We start from the raw sequence: 20838 nt of genomic DNA, 5'->3' as shown, positions 1-20838 counted from the left end.
TGTTTGTTTGGAAAAACAACATGTATGTATATTTTTTGGATTTGCATTGCATATACAATACAATTAATATTAGTTTTTCTTCCCTGCTAAAATGATTCCGTCATACTAAAAAAAAAAAAATTATGAGTTTAGGAATAAAATAAATAACAGTGAATAAGACAATTACTTTAGTTTGGAACCACTTCATCGCGTCTTCTTTGTTAAGTCTATGTTGGTAACCAACTTTGCCTTGCTTCCTCCTTCTGTGAGCTACGTTGAAACCTAATACAATAATTTAAAATTAAATATTATATATTTTAAGTTTTGGGAAAATGTATAATATACTTAAGATTTACCAATCCGTGTAACACTTTTTATTTATTCTAACTAAGGTTTTTTTGTCGAGTCTTAAATACCTCCCCCAATAGAGCTTAATATGTTAATTATATTCCTAACTTTTGCGAAAAAAGCAAATTTAATATGTTTACGGCCGTAGGAAGTGTTTTTGTAAGGTACTCAAAAAAATACACAGAGGCCTATTTTATAACCTTATAATGAGCCTACAAAGTATATGTTAAGTTGTACAAGTTCCCTATGATAATTGACTGTTATGATATTTGAAGATAAGAAAAGTGGTAGATGGCCAATTTGGCCATCCACTAACTAGGGTAACCACTACCACGAAGCAAGTATACAGATACAAGATTCAATAAGAACAAACTGGTGTAGTCTGACAATGACCCAATGAAAACTGGTAGTAGCTGACTACGGTTCATAATTTGAACGTAGTATATAAACAATTTACATTATTATGGTAACTTTTAATTTGTATGATTTTACAACCAAAAAATTAACAGCTCGTTATTATATAAGATTGATTTTATGTATCTTTTGATAAATGGGAAAAAAAAGGAAAAGCAAAGTAAATTATTAAAATATGGATTACATTAAAGTAGATATACCTGGGACTAAATATTATTTGACCTATCTAACTTGCTTGGCATTTCATAATACTTCAGTAGTAATATTAATGTAATTCAAAATAGTATCAATGTTATCTCATCTCCTTTAAGGAATGGATGATATTTATTCTCAAAAAAAAACAACAACAAAATGAATGCATTGTAAAAATATGCTTGAAATATAAAAAAATTATGCACATTTTGCTCCTAGGTATCTAAATGAAAATGAAAATTAATTTTTTAAAAATAATGATATACATTTAAAAAATAAGATTTATTGGAATCGGAAAGAACCAAAAAATGATGATTGTCTCTGCTCTGATTTAAGATTATTTTATTTATTAAAAATGTAAAACAGTAAATTTAACTTGAACTGTTGGTTAATGTGAAAAATATATATATATGTATAAAATATGTGTACAGAATACTTGGAACCGAATTACATACAAATGCACAAAAAGCATGATCAAGATAAACAAAAATCAAACAAATTGTCAATTTTAATTTGAATTATTTAAGAAATGAAACTTATTTCTGTCACTCTTAAAAAGGTAGGATTAATGCATTAACATCAGCTTCATTACTCATACAATAATAATTATCAATATCAGAGCCAGTAAAATGCAAGGGGTGTATAGAATATCATTATAAAAACAATTTTGAAACTCAGGGTTTAGTACTAAAAACTTTTTTTTTCTGTGTACTTTGCAACACTATCCAAAAGAAAATTAAAATTAATCCAACGAATTCAGTGATGAGTGGGAAGAAACATTTATCAAAAAGTGGTATGTAGACCATAAGACAATGTAATACCCTATCAAATTACTTTATGTGTGGAAAAATGAACATCATAAGCATAATTATTTTATTATTATTTTACCATAGTAAAAAATAAATACATAAAATAAATAGGGTAACACTCCTAACATTTGTTAATTATTTAGATTTAATAAAACAAGCTTACCTTGACGTCCTAAGACAACGAAGAAATCTAAACCATAGATACCAATGCTTGGGTCGTATTTGATACCCAAATCAATGTGTTCTTGAATACCAAAACCGAAGTTACCGGTGTCTGAGAAATTTTCTCGCCTCAATTCGTATTCACGAACCTTTTAATATATAATTCAGTTAAATTAAAAAGTCAGAAATGACACCAAAAATTAGACCAACTTTTAATCCTCGTTCCAAGATTTCTTCAGCCTTAGCACCACGTACTGTGCAATGCACTGCAATTTTTTCATTTCTTCGGATACTGAAAGATCTGACCGTATAACGAGCTTTGGAGAATACTGGTTGTTGGCCAGTTAACTGTTCCAACACCTAAAAGTCAAAAACACAAACATTAGTAAACCTTAACTATAGATAAACAAAAACCAAGAACAGTAAAAACAACTAACCTTAGCGGCACGAGTGAGCTTGTCACCAGATTCACCAACACAGATGTTCAAACATAATTTACGAATTCTCAATTCACGCATACGATTTTTCGTCTTCTCCGAAGACTTGTTGCCTCCCTTCTGCAACACAAAACACAATCATGATATCTTTGGGTCGAGGGAAAATAACAATTTATTCTCCATATTTGGAAACTATGTCTTCTTAATGAGTATTACGCCTCAGTAAAGCGTGAGGGTATATTGCAATATAAGAACATGATGTGGCACCGGTTATTTAGAGCCCCAGAACCAATTTGTGGCTGCTGAGTCTGAGTATTCAAACGAATACTAGCCCGGTGCGATGATAAAAATTAAAGGGATTGACGGTATATATGTTTAACGAAGTCGATCTGCCGACGGTAAACGGCCGTCAGAAAGCGAGCGTCCTGGCGTTCAGTCGATCGAATCGGATGAAAAATATTCACTCACCTTTAAGTCGACGAGGACCATGATGGATTCGGGAGTGCTGTAGTTGTATATGAGATAGTCACGACGCGAAAGAACGGGACGTTACCGAACGCTTCGCCGTCATGAAGTGGAGGTGTAGTGGTAGTTTCTTGTTTTGATCAAAGTAACCTCAAAAATATCATGGAATGAAAAACACAGTGGCGAAAGCATATCGCTGTTATCATCATTCACGCGGTAAATTCGAATTTCAAACTGCGTTTCTTACACAACCTTGTCATAACCACAAAACAACGCATTTTTATAATCGTACTACTTTCTATATGAGTATTAGTTGACTGCGGTCGTTCAGTCTTGAACACCTTTATAATCTAATGTTAATGTATTTAGATTGTCATTATTAATGCTATACAACAATTCCTAAGGAAGTTTTGTTTTTCTATAACGTATATTTTTTTGAATTCATTTAATAACTTAATGCTTAATTTATCTGACCCAACAAATATATATTGAGAACAGTGTTCTGTTTCATTGATGCTTATATTTACATGCATCAGAAAGTTGTTTGTAAAGCACCATCATCTCATCTTTTGTATACTTTAAACTTTAAATTTCTTTATGTACCCGGTACCGTACTCAATCCAGAAATATATTCAATCCTTAGTTATTTAAAACTATAGATATATAGATACATAAATTGTATATATCTGTGATAATATATCCTCGTTAGTATATTATATATATTATATTACATTATATTATTGAATCAACATTAAGAATTTGTAAAAATGGTCTAAGTATAACAAATACTATATCCAATATTACGTCTATTTAATTTTTTTGGAAAACTATTTTTAAGGACTATCATCTCTGGTATAAATATTTATGTAACTGAGAAACTACTAGCCCAAATTTTAAACCATACGTCAACATTTTCAAAAAAAATGACCCACTAAATAATTAACAGAAAAATGAGGAGTTCTCATTGAGGTAAAAAAAACAGTTTGTAATGTTTGTATTGTCACATGACAATTCTTCAGCAGAACAAAATATCTCATGGATTTTAAAATGTGGTGTAGTATACTTTAAAATTACAAAAATCAGGATTTGAATAAATCCATTATTTTAGGAGAAATTGGGGGTGAGCATGAAAAGTGTATTTTGACAATTTTCAATACTGTTGTGATGTATAACTAAAGATAACAATTGATCACACTTTAAGTTTGAGGGATATCCTAAAATAAATACCAAGTATATTATGACCAATAGTGTATATAATTTATTGTACCAAGATCAATAACTTATTTTTTATGGGCACAATTTAGAAGTAAAGTGTTTTGGAATAGCTAAACTTAAAATTATAATGTATTAACCGTTTAATATAAACCAGCATTATTATTCAGCATAATAAAATATAGTCAAGTATATTAAATTAGTTATTAATATTTAAAAACAATTACCAATTCATCAATACACTTATCAAATAAAAATAATAATAAATTGATTAATAAACGTTAATATTAAAAATGTCATAAAAATCAAAATATAATGTTTACACTGTACATATTATTTTTTTTTGTAATAACATTTTTATGAGATTGAAATGGGCTTATTCATTTTTTTTAACTCTTCTTTAACATGTTTAGGTATTTTAACTCTATTTCTTTTACGTTTTATTTTATTTTCTACTTTGGGTATATTATTATCTTCAACAATTTTCTTCTTTTTGGGTTTGCATGAAAGTGGATTTGGTCCTTTAGCTCTTTTAAATACCCCAGGGTAATCTTTCAATTCTTCACTACTGATTAAGTCTGTTGTAATTGAACTTTTCATACTTGTCAAAACATTGGTTTCATGTTCAGTTAAATTAAATCTAAAAATAAAATGAAAATCATTAAATCAAAGTTACATACATAAATTTAGGTGTACAGCCTATATTCATACCTAGATTGTCGCTTTTGTTTGGCATGATCAATAGAGGTTGGAGATGGTGCTTTCAGAATTACACTTAGACCATTAAAATACATAACAGGGACAGCAGGTAGAACGTAAAGGGCATTTTGAAGTGACTTATCTTGAGTAGCAATAATATATCTGTAACAATTTTAATTTTGTCATTCAATTATTAAATAATTAGTTGCACACTTATAAACATATAAAAAAGTTACCACGTAAATATAGTTATAATATAATATAAAATGTTAAATAAGTGTATATTATACATATTGATGAAACAGATTAGATTATTAATTAACTGTTTACTATTTAATTACCAGGGCTTGGATTCCTTAGCATTTGATAATATTATTATAAAAATATAATAGCAGAGTAAGCTATGCATGAAGGATTCTAGATAAAGTTTTTTTTTTATTGGTTTTAAAATTATAAGTGTTAGCTTTGATGACTCATGGCATTAGCATTACATTTCATTATACATTTACATTTTAATAATAACTTATTCGATTAAACATTGAGAAAAGAATACAAATTGAATTTAAAGTTTTAAATAGGTAGCAAATTTTAGTTATTTTTTGTGTTTTCTAAGGCTATTTTTTCAATTTTAGAGCTATGTTTGATGAATTCGATTTTTGCATCTAAAAATTAAATTTATTTTAAATTATTTTTAAATTAAAGTTTAATAAGTTAAGATGATAACAAATTAATCAATATTTTCTAAATACAATCAAGTTGTTTAACAGCCCAACAAACGTTCTCCATTAATATAATTTTTTTTAACTAATTTTATATAATACCTGATAAATTATAATAAGTATGAAAAAAAATAAAACATTTGGTTGCTATTTTTTATGTTTAAAATCTTAAAGGACATACCTCTTACAGCACATATTTCAATATATCATATTAAATTATATTATGGTGCATTAAATAATGTTTTAATGGTATAATGTACAGGTTCTGTAAATTACTATTTATTACCTTGTTTTCATATTATCTTTAACCATTGATGTTAGACAACTTGCTCCGGATATAGGTTTCTTTTCGTGTCCACATTTATGAATACCAAAATTCTTTACAATGTGCATAGCCGGTCGAACAGCGGCGCCTACAAAATGGAATTAATTAATTTTACAAAAATGAGACTAAGCTGTATTATATACTTACCCAAAGCTTCTGTCTCAAGAACAACACACTGAGTAGTTAAAAATTTTACATCACCACCCAAATATTTGGGAATATCTTCACGTAATTGCACTCTATTCTGAAAAATGTTTTACCAAAAAACCATTTTAGCAATACATCAGACAACCAGGAAGGTATCTATGATATAATTATGTAGATATAATTACTTGTGCTGAAGCCATGCAAAAGGTGCCATCCACTAGTATTTGAAACGGTTTTCGAAAACCAAAGCTAACGCAGTAGAAGTTGATATTGCGTTCAGCTTTTTGGTGGCGTTTGAGGCGCATTTTATTTATAACTGCACACTGAAATCTACCAACAAAAAACTATTTTAAACCTACCTTAAAAATTTGACTCCATGCTTACTCTATATGTTATTATACATTTAGTAATAAGATTATAAGAATAAGAGATTAATAAAAATAAATAATAATGAAATATTCTAATATTCTGATTAGCCTGTAAATTCTATAACAATATTTAGTACCACAAAGTATTTTATTTTAGAGTCTGACTGGTTTTCATCGATCTATATAATATAATGATATTTTATTAATGAATCTATCGCATACCTCGTATATTATTTAATATTGTATTCACATGTCACATGTGCCTCTTTGTTATCAATTTTAGATAAGGTGAAAATCAGTTGTGAGTGGTGATTATATAGTGATTAATATTGTTTTATCTAGGACATCCCCCCTCCTAATGGGGCACTTACCCCCGTACAAAAAATGTAAATCTTCCTTTACACAAAATATTATATTATTACACAAATATTAATTTATACATAGTTATGATTTAAAAAGCTAAAAACAGCAGTATCTCAGATCTCTTTATTCGATGATATTTTCTACCTCGTCGCTACATAATATGCTATTGGTCACCATTTATATATTTCTTGGGAGGGTACTACCATCTCCCTCGATAATTGTATAGGTAGTGTAGACAACAGTATAATTTTTAAGGTACGAGTCAGACAGATAGGACCGCCGTCTACCACTCTAAAGTGTCTGGTTAGTGTTTGGGCAAGCGCACTCCTCAGTCCTCACACATGTGACGTATGCGATATGCCACAGGCCCACAAGTCATTCACTGTAAGCAACTCACTTACAGCACTTAGATCCCAGAAGGCATTAAGACAAGTCTTAATAGTCTTATGTCGATCAACTGTTCACCGAATGACCATTGACCAGTGATCTGAAGTCTGAACCACAGATAAAAGTCAAAACGTGTGAGGCCAGTTTAGACCTTCTGAGGTATCTTATAAACGTGATCGTCGTGATCGTCGAGATAGATTGCAGTTTTAAACTTGGGTATTAACAGGCTTAACCGCAGAATTCACTTATGCCATGCCCCCCTAATTTGCAGAAAATCGAGAGCTAACTGTACGATCCCAAATAGACAGATCACAGATACCACAGTTAATCGATTTTTTTTCAATTCGTTGCCGCCAGAACAAACAAATCGTGTGTTCAAATATTCAATAATAAGCATCTAAAACACTTGTGCGTGTGATGGCGTCGTCGATCTAGAGAGTGTTGAAACTAAATAAGCTGCCCGAATCGAAAGCTAAACTCTCCGATGCTGCAGTATATAGGAGGTGTGAGTGTCACTGGGAAGTTAGGTTAAGGGCTCACATACCTTTTTCACATTTCTCGTCCAGTAAGTTTTTCAATCTATTTTACTTGAAACTAGTAGATTTTAATCAATAAATTTTGCACTATTTTTTTTAATTTATCGAATTTCTTGTTTATCTACTGACGACGTTTTGCGTTATGTTTATAATATAAACAGATAAATTATTATATCACTGTTATATGTGGTATATAGTGTTATAGTTATTGTTTATACTACTGGTACGATGTATCAGTGACGGATTAATAGGTACCAAACAGGGGAATATGCGGAAGTATTTTGATGTCAATAATATTGGATTTATCACTTAGTAGTTATACTGAGTATGTTTAACGTATATTGTTATATTGAAATACAATTTGTAATAATATATATTTTACTTTACCGATTACCTGCATGTGTAGAAATACAAGGAACAAGTGATGAAAAGAGACTAGTTCGGTACTAGTGCCGGATAGGGTAAGTATACCATCCCACCGAGTCTTAGAACTTTTACTAGTACTACTAAACCTCTCACATTGGCTTAGAACGAGTACCTAAGTTGAATACAAAATATACCAAAATATAATCCGGCCCACCGAGTTACACTCATACTTTGAAATGACAATTCACAAATCGGTCGAAAAAATTTAGCCTAACACTGAAATAGTGGGTTGTAGTCGTGTAGATTCAATTTTATTCTAACTTGTTGTCGAAGTATTCAAAAATTTGGACCATCTGTAGATTATAATAAAACGTCATCTGAATAGAACAATGGATCAGACACACTTTTAGATTATTATTTATAGATACAATACACATGAAATATCAGAATGTTTTGTGAATCATTTTAATACGTCGAACTATCCTGATGATGAATGATAAAAAAAATATTGTGATTACTTGGCTGACAATTTTGTACATTAAGCTAGCTTATTAATTTCACCTCAATATTGGGCTGCTCGCTGCTGAGTCTGCAAATTTGGCTAGATTTTTTTTATTTGGTTTAATAATATATTATAATAATTAATATTATTCTCAACTTATTCAAGTGTAGCGATGTGACTGTGTAAAGCCATGACGGTAGATCTCCCTTGATTCAATATAAAGATTATACGAACATGTTTAGCTGGGCCAATTATCTTCTTGCAGAATAAAAATAATACAATTATTATTCTACGTCCATTAAGATAAAAATGTATTCTCTAATAATTATAAATTATATTTTCTTACATTTTACATTGATATGTTTATATTGACATTGCTTGTTTGGAATCCAATTAATAGTTATTGTATTTGTTTGTCCTATCCAATTATATAACATGCACATAATTAATTTATATTGTTAACAATTGACATTTATAAAAAGGGTGGCGGGACAAAAATAATGACCTGGACACTTATGGACTCAAACATTCTGAATATAGGTCTCTGAATATATAAGTAGGACGTAGGTTTACATGTATAGGTACTTGTTTAAAAAAAAAAACAAGCCTTGTTCGTATATATACTAGGTGTGAGTGGCGCGCAAGCATGACTTATGCAAAGTGAATTTCCGTGTACGTCGAGTGCGCGTACTTGAAATTTTTAAACCAATAAATGCATACCTACATAATACACGACCTTTCTACTTAATAATAAGCACCTACATAATAATATATTAAAATATACGTAACGCCATTCAATTAAAATGTAAAACAACGGCGGTGGCTCCGAATGCCGCGAAAGCACGGTGCCTATATAATATGATATTATTATTTTCAACATTTCGAATTTATATCATCCGTGACCTACTCTACAGCAGTCCTCGCGGTGTGCGATGATAACGACCACTAAAAAGTCTGGGCCGATCACGCAGGTCACCCGTGCAGGGACACGCGTCGTCGCGTCCTCGGTCTTGCACCGGGTCAACCTGCGCCGATTATAATATTATTATTGTGACGATGTATTATCGAAAACTCATTTTGCGCTCGTCCATTATGCAACGGTACAGCGCCGGCCGCGTGTTGACAATTTAATTGGGTCGATAAACGTTACGTTTCCCAACACTCGGCACACATATTATAATACCGCGGCACGATTAATCGCCGTACTGTATGCATACAGAGCGATTTCGTTTCCGATCGCTCTTTATGTCTCGGTGGATTTTCTTATTCCTGTCGAACTTTCTTGCCGAATTTCTCTACGATTATCATAGTACAGTTAACCATCTCAAATCTCAATTAACATACATCAATTTTTCTATTAGTTTTTCATGACTGTTATTATTTTTAAGTTTTCAATTTCCTAGTCCAAAGTAGTAGAATTCATCTATTACGGACATTTTCTCAAGAATGTACCGATAAGTTTAACTTGGACCACGAATTCCGTGGAGATCTTGCCATTTCAGCCATCAAATATATAATTGTACGACTGTTTGAAAAACGTATACATTGGTAATGTGTACAAAATTAATTTTAGAATATTAATAAGTATACAAAACTATATTACCATTTAACACGTAGCCACATATGTTTAAAAGCCGTTAAGTCTATTGGCTACCCGAGTTAAAGAGGCAAAAAGGTTCGTTTCCGGAGCCCACCCCCCTCCCACCTTAATATTATAAGAAATTAACTTAAAAATTATATTATATTTTAGCGAATTAACCAGGAACTGTAATAAATAATAATTGTTTACGAAAATCCATCTTGGGTCTTGGACAATAATAAACTCTTAGACACTGTACCTATATTCTATATGCATAGCATTATATTTACATTATTCAATCTAAACGCTTATAGAATCTAGATACTTTTTTCACATAGGTATTCAATCCATCCCTATATGTATTATGTAGTGATACTTATTTGAACTGCTTCAAACCGCATAAGTGTAATCAGTGTAAATGAACACCATTCCTTCGACAAATTCAAAAATCAACATTGGCAATAGGAAGAGTACGTTAAGTGAGACAAAATATGTCAAACGAACCATCCTGTATGCATAACACGTGTGTGTAGGTATATACATTATACGCGTATAGCTGATAATGTTATGCATGTCGCATATATTATTACAGGTCGACATACGACAACAAATAACACGTTGTTGTGATGTTGGCGCGAGCGATTAATGAAAACAAACAGGAAAGGACATAATATTTGTATTATTCTTTTTTACGCCGCGATAACGGTCATCCCACATCGTGTACCGCGAATCGGCAACGGGAGAGTACCTATGACGACGACGGTGATGACGACGAGGAGAAGGAGCAACAATCGGTGGAGGTGGTTGAGGTGGAGGAAAATGTGGCGACGGTATATAAACAACAACGACGATAATAATCATAATATAATATACGCGTTTCGCACAAGTCACGTTGGTTTTTTTTTTCATAGTGACAAGCCGTCGACGCACCTCCGCAAAACGTACAACTGATTCGAATCGGACGAGAGGCGTTGAGCACGTTATCTGGCCGCACGTCCCCGTTCTCGTCGCCTACCTCTGTACACCGTCTACGTCGACCGACAACGGCTCCATCGGTCCTCGGGATTCTATACTTGCTGAGCACGAGCAGCAATATCCGCGATCGCAGTGATGGCTTCGTTGACTGCAGCGCAGGTGTCGGCCGTCGCCGTCTTGGCGCTGTTGCGGTCGCGGTCCGCGCTCGGAAGTCCGCACGGAAGTCTGCCACCGCACGCCTACGCCACCGACGACAGCCTCGGCGGTGGGCCCAACGCCACTGCCACCGACCGCGACATCCGGACGGACCACGCACGACGCAGCTATGGTATACATCCCTCGCAACTTTTTTCGTACAACTCATTGTTGCCTGAAATATGGTTTATACCGCAAAACACCCGCGTCGTGTCGATTCAACATATACCAAGGATCGCGTACTCGTTTATCATAGTATATCATATAGTGTTATGTCATAACGAGTGAGTAGGTATCAAAAACAGTTTCCCTTCTAGACTATTATCAGTGGTGTATTTACAGGGCGGAGGTTTTAATACACTTAAAACGTACCAATAAAAGTTTAAAAATAAAGTTTAAAAAAATTACAAATTTAAAAATGTGTTTATATGACATATAAGTATGTATAGAACTATACATAATATGACTACCTCCCTTTTTCCGAGGAGAAATTAATCGACACGACGCGTGCTTTTACACAATATCTACAGCTGCGTTGACCTATATATTATAACGTAGTAGATAGCTACTTTTTATTTGATTTAAGTAGAAAAAGTATTTATTCACGTGATGTTTATGAGTGTTATTTTTACCAAAGATTTGGCATCTACAAACCCCAAAATAGACGCATCGACTTTGATAAAACCAACCCTCGTAGACCACGTGTATCTCTATCATAATATAATGTATATTTTCATTTCTTGAGTAGGTACCTAATGTTTATCAACTAGGTTATATAGTTACGTACCAATATGCATACGTTTAATGGTTATAATGTGTAAATAATTTACAGCATTAACTAGGTATTATTAATGTAACACAAAATATTCATTATAATTATTGGTCAACGGTTTAAACTTTAAAGTTTGAACATGCAAAGAATTGAATAAACCAAGGTGGAATAAAGTTATATCAAATAAACCTTGGATATTGAATAATTAATTGTTGTTGAACTAAATACGGCTGACAGTAATCATGGAATATACATATTTTAATACGATGATTTGGTAAATAGTCGTCCAAAAAAGATCACTAGACTAGCTATTACTAGTCTCTAGATTTCAATATTATATTATTAACGGTTTGTATAAAGTTACTAATTAGTAATTAATATTATAAAAATATTAATTTTAATTTTTTTGTTTTAAACTAGGTAGACTACCTAAGGTTGGTACATACTAAAATCGACGATACCATAGCATAACGAGGTAATCTGTTTATTTACCAAGCATAGGTACGCGTTGCCTCTATTCTTAATAATGCATTCATTAAAAAATTCTATTTTTTAAGTACTAAGGAATTTTAAGTACCTATACAGTATACCTATATAAGACCATATTTTCAAATATACCTACACAGATTTCTTGTGCTATTAAACTAAATATTGTGCCGTGGTGTTACAAACTTATTTTTATTTAAACTTTTAAAATGAACTTTTCATGTTTATTGTTTACTTTAAATTGTCAATCACATGATTTTTTTTGAACATTTTGATGCATCAAAATTAAATGAATAATTATTGAATCATTAAAATGTATTCACTAAGGGCAGCAGTAGTCCTTAACGGCTTAACACATCATATCCGTCATATCCTTTGTTTATTTTAAGAAAATGTAAGTAAATGTAATATTTAGTCTAGTGCTCATTATACGTAGACATTTTTTACGAACTATAAATTGTTAAAAGTATATGTGTTTTTTCTCTGTATAGATTCAAAAAAAATTAGTTTTGTACTACGCGTCTTGGCATTAAAGGGCATATTTTGAAATTTGTATCATGTGTATTAAAAATGTCTTAGAAAGCATGTACAGCATAAATTATTATTTATTACTGGGCGTGGGCATATATACTATATACTGTGTATCTACATAGTACATGCCGAGAGTGGCTATTGATAAGGGTCTCAAACCGCATAACTAATGAAAAATAATATGATGTACAGTAAAATTAATAATACCTATTGACTATTATTATATCAGTTAAAATGTTAAGAAGCGAGCCGTACGATTCTATGACGAGTTTGGTCAACCCTGGTATATACTCGTACTATGTATTAAAAATGGATCACTTATTACCACATGATTATTCTTCTGTTATGTGTTAGTTTTTCTTTAAACAAAATGTATTCTCTTAATAGATGACAGGAGAGTTAAAACCAATTTCAGTTATCTTACCAAGTAACTTACAGTCATCGAGTAAACTAGATTCTTCGTCTCTTCTTAACTGTATTTATTTTTAAAGTATCTTCTGTTTCTACATATAAGATGAATAATTTTTTTCTGCACCACAACAACATCAGTATAAACATAACTATATCACTAATCAGAAATGGAGAAAAACACCCAATAAATAAATACCTAGTAAAAAATAATTTAAAACATTTATAACTATATAGTTTTCAAATTATCATATAACCATTATAACCCCCATATGAACATATATTTCAAAACTATTTTCAAAGAGTAAAGACTAATAATAATAAAGTGATTAGTGATTTAATAACTCAAAAACTACGTACCTACTCGTTGATATTTCAATAAATATAGGTACGGTACCTATAGGTCCTAGAATCGCCATTCTAAATAAAATTGTTTACTTAACATTTTACAGTAAAAATTGATGATTCTCTATTTTAAAAAATAATTGTATTGCCACAGAATATCCTTAATTTATTGATGCAATAAATCTAAATGTTTGAGAATGTGGTCTTTTATAGTATTTAAAAGGTACGAGGTATATAATATAAATTATAATTCAGAAATTTAGTAAATGCATAATATAAAGAAAAATGGAAGCGAACATATTTTATGAATCACTCAGTATGACCATATCATATAGATCCAAGGGAAATTAAAAGAAATCAATATTTTATACACTGGCTGCAAGACATATACATGTATGTTAATATGCTACATATTCATGTCATAACTATAATACTAGTGTTTATGGTTAAGTCGACCCGTTACCCACTAATAGAATGTGAAGGCAGTGACAATATCTTTTGTAATCTAATGTTTTTTCAGTCTTCTCGTTGGATTATTAGGAATAAGATTGAAGATATACAATGATTTTGATTTAAAAAAGTTAAGAATGGATTTATTTGTAATAAGTTCCTATTTAATTTACTGTTAGAATTTGTGAAGCATTATATTTCTTAAGCAGAACAGCCAGAACATCATTACGACATTACTTAGTTATAACTAATTTAATAATTAAAAATATAAAACAATATATTTTATTATTACAAGTTATTTTATTATGATTTTTGTTGTACAGTATTTATGCCATACAGTATTAATATTTTACTGAAAGATTCTACCATTTTACAAATAAAAATAAATAATTTTGAATATAATATCCGAAAGAGCATAGTAGAATAATATACTGGACGAAACATTATTTTATAATTTTTTTATTTTATTAGATGCATCATTTCAGTACAATTAGGCATACGATAGTCCAAAAAAACTGAAATTAAATTTGTTTGAAATTTTTGCGTATAAATTTTGATTTGTGATAAAAAATATCACAATAAATTAATTAATAGAGGAGCAATGGTGATCACAAATTGTCTCCACATCCCCTGTAGTCGTAAAGAGCTTTATTTTATATGATATAAGTAATGTGCTTTATGCCTTTATATAGTTTATATAATATGACATATATGTATGATGTTTTAGCATACTATAGTAATATTCTACCCTTCCGACATGGCACTATTAACGTTTAAACGAAAGGGTGCGGTACCTAAGGGTGTTCGAAAACAAAACATACGTATAATACTATTGCTCTTTACGGTTTACACGTACAGAAATACATCAAAAATATGTACCCCCATTTTGGGGATAGTATGTGCTTAGTAAGCGTGTAGTTATTTTAATGGACAACTAAAATCCCCGTCAGCCACTGCATTGACATTAAGTTTTCAACCCTCGATAATATATTTTCGGAGAGTAGTATTTATATTTTCAAGTGAATTTTCATTTTTATTTGACAACTGCATATTTTATGCCGATGGTAAATAAAATGTGACGTCAAATAATATGTCTATTATAGGCTATAAATTATAATACATACATTTATAATTTATTCTAATGAACTACAGTGGAATCTCAATAATTTTAAAACTAAATTTAACTAAATAAATAGCCCGAAATACATTCCCTCTAAAAATAGAAGTTGGAGGTGACAAGAGACTCTCCACAATTTGATTTTTTGGCCAGAATCTCTACAATTCGAACTAAAATAGCTCTAGAATTGCTTCAATGCGTGTGGTTTTATCAAGGAAGAACAAGGTATCGGCGAAGTAGTTCCAAAACAAAGCGAGGAAGCAAAGGTGCACCTTCGCTGAGCAAATGCATTATGCTTGAGATGGTTTCCGTATCATTGGACGAATTTGTTCATTTCAACGATGGTATCTGCAGAGTGTTGGACATTTTTCTAACGAGGAGTTCCCACAATCATATAGTACGGCTTTTCGACATGATGACTCGACCGGATCAAGGAAAATGAGGCAATCAATCATATCTATCATACCAAGTCAAATCTTGTTTGACAGTACATATTATGTCAAATGTCAATTACTTAAGAAGTCAGGAATGGATCAAGGAAAATGTGATACAATTTTCAATTATATCATAACTTTAGATAAGATTGTGATTTGTGGCCAACAATTCATCTCAAAAAAAGATAACTTATTTTTAAATTAAGTTCAAATTATTTTGTACATTTTCTGCAACTTTCTTTAATTCAAATTTTTTCTGTATTCTCATAATTTAATCTCTCATTGGTTAAATCAAAATTCTCGATTTATCTAATTTTCAGCTCTTTCAAATTTCGAATTATCGAGGAGCGCCAGGTACAGAGTTACCTAACCTATATACCACATATGTTATATTTGTAATTTATTAGTTATTAAAGTTAGGTATATGTAAGTATGTTACATTATATCACTGTTATTTACTATCAAAGTATCAAACTATATACTGTAATCGGTAAGGGTTTGTAATTAAAAAATCGAATAAATCATAATTCAAAAAATATTTTTCCTATATTTATTATTTGTTTTCACTTAACTTCTTTTAGGAATTGTTTGTATAACTAAACTGCGATGAATTAAGTAATATCTTATATTTTTCTTGTATGTATTATAAATTCTATTTAATGAAATAAATAAAAAATTTAAAAAAATAACTAATATCATACTATATTATAAGGTAGTAGGTACACTATACAGTTTATAATACTGTAGATGAGTGTAACATGTTTATAGTAAATAATAATCATATATAGGTAGTATCATATGGCAAATGTATACATATTTTATTATATTGTATTTAATTTTCAAATTGACCGACAATTTCTGGTGTCCATTTTGTGATTAGTAACGACAGTGCCTACCCCAACCATATGCTATAATAGTATCATGGACGTTAAAGTCTTTAAGTTTCATTTTATGGTTAATATTTTTATGTAGCTTTGATAAACAAGCCACATGTAAATGAATAACATGACTTTGAAAAGCATTCATCAATCATAATATTATAATACATTCACGTAGCTTGGTAGCTATAAATAATTATATAATGGTTAATATGCAGTATAGACAGTGTGGTTATTTAATACTTGATCAATGATTGACGGGTAAAACGCTAACCTGTGTCATGCTGGATGGCATTATTACGAAAATAAATTCGTGATATTCACAAATCATTAGGTTTTATAATGGTGTCACATCATATTATATTTGAATATTATTTTTCAAGTTAAAAAAAAAAACATTTACATACAGGTATATTGTATTTAATGCTCTGCTGTCATCATACACACTGCAGGGATTCGGGGGGCGTGCAAACAGAAAACTACACATAATATAACCAACTTACATAATTTTTTTGAATACTTGAATATATTATATAGGTACTTAAAAGAAAACTGTAGGTATTTAATGCACCGCATTACAGGTAGGTACAGACGTACAGTATAGGTACCAGTAGTGATTTGTATAGACCAGTGGTTTTCAAACTTTTATTATACACGGCACACCGTACTCCCTAAAAAATTTTCACGGCTCACTGACCTTTTTTTTAGATGAAAAATTCTATGCAATCGATAATTTATGAGAAAATCGCGGCACACTTAGTGGATATTCGCGGCATACAAGTGTGCCGCGGCACCCAGTTTGAAAACCACTGGTATAGACGCTCGAAAAAGTTAACGCCACGGGTTGGCGAGTGTTGACACACACCGTATATTATTATAACTAGTAGTTAATAATACGACATACTAATGCATAGATATTAATATTGCAAATGCTCCGTGTATTGTCTATATGTGTAATGGCTATTCGCCATTGTCATGCTAGCCACGGCATTGAGTCCATTATGAACACCATAATCATTTCAAATGGCGTGACACGCAATGCATTGTATGCGCTCTATTATAATATATGTATTATCATTTATCACACACACACACACACACACACACAATATACCTAACGTAATGTTGCCAGTAGCGCCTTGTGCTGCCGCGACGACGAGACACATAATCTTTGTGACACGCATATAATAATATCACATTCTTCTCCGAGTTATTATTTTAGCGGATTTACTAATTACGCAATCGATTATTGACATCGAGATGCTGCCTAGACCGCATAATATACAACGATCGTGCCTAGCACCATATATTATCATAATATACACTATAGGCGTCTGAGCAGCCTTCTGATGATGGTTAGGTGAATTCTCCTTGAACCGATTTCACCCTCAGCAGCGGTGCAGGTATATTATACGATAATAATATGATGTACTTACAGTTAATATGATGTGTGTGTCACAACTCACAATAATTATATTATTAAACGCATGTGTTATATGGTTTTTGTTGTTACAAAATACATATATTATTTATTACACTTAAATATATATATACGTACCTACCGGTGTATTCGGAGATATTTACGTACTCGTTCCTATGCTACAATTTCCAGTGTCATGTAATGAAACCAATTGATGCCCGAGTGTATAGTGAAGCCCTTTATTATCATATTGATATAGGTAAGAAGTCAGTGTCCCTAAATCTATCGAAAAATAATTAAATAATAGTTGTCGCACTGTTGAAAATGTATTTTATTTGTATAGGTAGCCATTGTAGTAAAACAATTTCAATAATTTATTCAGTCATTAAAATAAACATTCGCTATAAAATAAATATAGAATTGGAAAGTATATTTATTTTAGAAGTCCTAATGATTTTATTAAACAAAATAAATGACTAACGGAATAATACATCTCAAGAATTTTGGTCCAATTTAACATTTGCTGATTGCAGACTTTTTCTTCTTCACCCAATCATCAACAAAGCATGTCAATGCACTGGGAATTCTGCAGGGTAAAAATCAAAATTGGTCATTTGTTTTTCAAATAAAAATTGAAATATCAAATAACATACAATAATATAGAAAAATTAGAAACTGACGTAAGTATGATATTTCCTTCTACAACTCTATCGCTAAAAAAATATATAATACAATTGTCATTACTCAACACTCATACAGTCGTGAATAATGATGATATATAATATTACGTTATCGCCTATATTTGATTGACTTAAGACTATACATGGGGCGTGCAGGGTTACTGAACAATCACAAATCCTTTCGAATTATGAAATCTTGTACTATATAATATGTATTCATTAAAAATTATAGACTAGCAATGTTCTCGGACATAAAATTCTTACTACACTGATATTCCTCAAGCCATATAAAAAAGTCATGTTAATTATTCCTTGGTAATGGAATAATTACTCAATTACGACAAGTCGCCACTTTTCAATATGTTTTAATCCTATAATTTTAGTACTTTACCACAATTTAATTTATTCCAGTGGCAATAGTATAAATAGGTCCACTTTTTTTTTGTATGTACCATACCGGACAATGAATTGCAATGAGCATTGCTCAACGGCCTACGGCTATTTACAAACAGTAAAATGCATATAGATTATACTGATTATATAGGTAAGTAGTAGGTACAGACATTATAGTACATCGTACCAGCTACATGTTATAAAATATAAATATATATCACGTATTTCACTATTGGCGGTTGGTGAGTGGTAACTCGTACCAATAACTCGTATGATTTAAAATATATAACACTGCAATATTCGTCCACTGGGAACGATTCAACTGCAATTTGAAATTATAGTAGAACTGCATAAAACTGTTCATTACACTCTCTTATATTATATTATACATATATATAAGTTATATATATATTATATAAGACATTTGTAATTTGTATGGTTTATTTCGTTTTAGAAATAATATATTATGTACTACGTATATAAAACAATTTTGATATTTCCTCAGAATTCTTTTAACTCGACGTCGTCAAATATATAGAGCTGTATTATAATATTATGATTTATGTTATAATATAATATAATGAATATATTATGTATACTATTGTGACTGAAAACAAAAATGAAATAATGAAATAGCACACAATAATTTTTTTCTCTCACAGTTTTGTTCAAAATACAAAAAAAACATTGTTCACTTATAGATTAACACACCTATTAAATATTGATTTTTAACAAAAAAAACTAAAAAATTAGAAAAAGAAAAGGTATTAAAAACATTATAAAATGACAAGAATCACAAATAAACAATATTATATACTTAATTATAATAATTTAAGCCTACCAACAAATATATCGTATATCGAAACACAAAATGTTTTAATCACTATAATATTATATAGACACAAATATAAGTACACAAACAAACACGTATATTTTCAAGTTCATATTATACATAGTATTTAATATAATCGTGGAACATGCGACTTTAATAATTATACATTTATAATAAATTATAATATACACTTAAGTTATTCGTATTATTATATATCCATACTGTATTGCACGATTTGGTTTTTGATAGGTGATGGGAAATTAGGTTCAAATTTTATTTGGAATATTCTACTAGGTACACAAAACAAAACCGATTATTATTTTGCATTATTATAATTATTATCATTATTATTGTTATTAATATTATTTGATTGCACACATTTGGGTAAAGCCCAACTATTAGCTAGTGTAAAATTTACATAGGTAACAATATTGTCCTTATACCATTAACATAAAGTAATAATAACAATAATAATAATAATATTAATATTAATAATAATAATGATAATAATAATAATAATAATAATAATAATAATAATAATAATAATAATAATAAAAATAATAATAATAGTATTTAAGTTACACAAAGTTTATGAAGTAATAATATTGTTTAAGTATACACGCCGCGAGAGAGGGAAATCGTTATCGGATTATCCCGGGGACAAAAACTAAACGACGACATTTTTCAACGTGGTCGTCATGAAAAGCTAAAACATGAGATCATTTGAAGCTTGCCTCTTATGTTTTTTTTCATTTAAAAAACAACAACATAAATGAAACGAAAATAAAATTACATTTAACACAAATAAAAAGAAAACGAGAAAACAGAGGTGAAAAATGATCGTTCTGAATCATGGGCATCACATAATATTTATAATACAATGGTCAATGACTATATATAATAATTAGTGATG

General features: G+C 30.4%; 2 protein-coding genes across 3 annotated transcripts; both read right to left on the bottom strand.

Annotated features, from left to right (window-relative positions):
• On the bottom strand, nt 1-2945 carry LOC111037937 (60S ribosomal protein L11). The gene is made up of 6 exons (XM_022320788.1): nt 2810-2945; nt 2342-2461; nt 2115-2264; nt 1906-2053; nt 167-261; nt 1-105 (listed from the first exon to the last, which is right to left on the bottom strand). The coding sequence occupies exons 1-6, from the start codon at nt 2828-2830 to the stop codon at nt 70-72; spliced, it is 570 nt and encodes a 189-aa protein (XP_022176480.1). The 5' UTR covers nt 2831-2945; the 3' UTR covers nt 1-69.
• Nucleotides 2946-4331: 1386 nt separating this feature from the next.
• Nucleotides 4332-6574, bottom strand: LOC111037933 (rRNA-processing protein UTP23 homolog). Of its 2 annotated transcripts, none has more exons than XM_022320783.1 (6): nt 6499-6574; nt 6094-6238; nt 5909-6005; nt 5723-5849; nt 4730-4879; nt 4332-4658 (listed from the first exon to the last, which is right to left on the bottom strand). In XM_022320783.1, the coding sequence occupies exons 2-6, from the start codon at nt 6211-6213 to the stop codon at nt 4376-4378; spliced, it is 777 nt and encodes a 258-aa protein (XP_022176475.1). In that variant the 5' UTR covers nt 6214-6238; nt 6499-6574; the 3' UTR covers nt 4332-4375. The 2 variants fall into 2 exon arrangements, with proteins under 2 accessions (XP_022176475.1, XP_022176474.1); XM_022320782.1 differs by lacking the exon at nt 6499-6574 and adding an exon at nt 6414-6464.
• Nucleotides 6575-20838: the final 14264 nt, after the last annotated feature.

This window comes from Myzus persicae, unplaced genomic scaffold (genome assembly GCF_001856785.1).
Source record: "Myzus persicae strain clone G006 unplaced genomic scaffold, MPER_G0061.0, whole genome shotgun sequence".
NCBI lineage: Eukaryota > Metazoa > Arthropoda > Insecta > Hemiptera > Aphididae > Myzus > Myzus persicae.
Note: the sequence above shows the minus strand (reverse complement) of the source record. Positions and strands in the feature narration are given on the sequence as shown.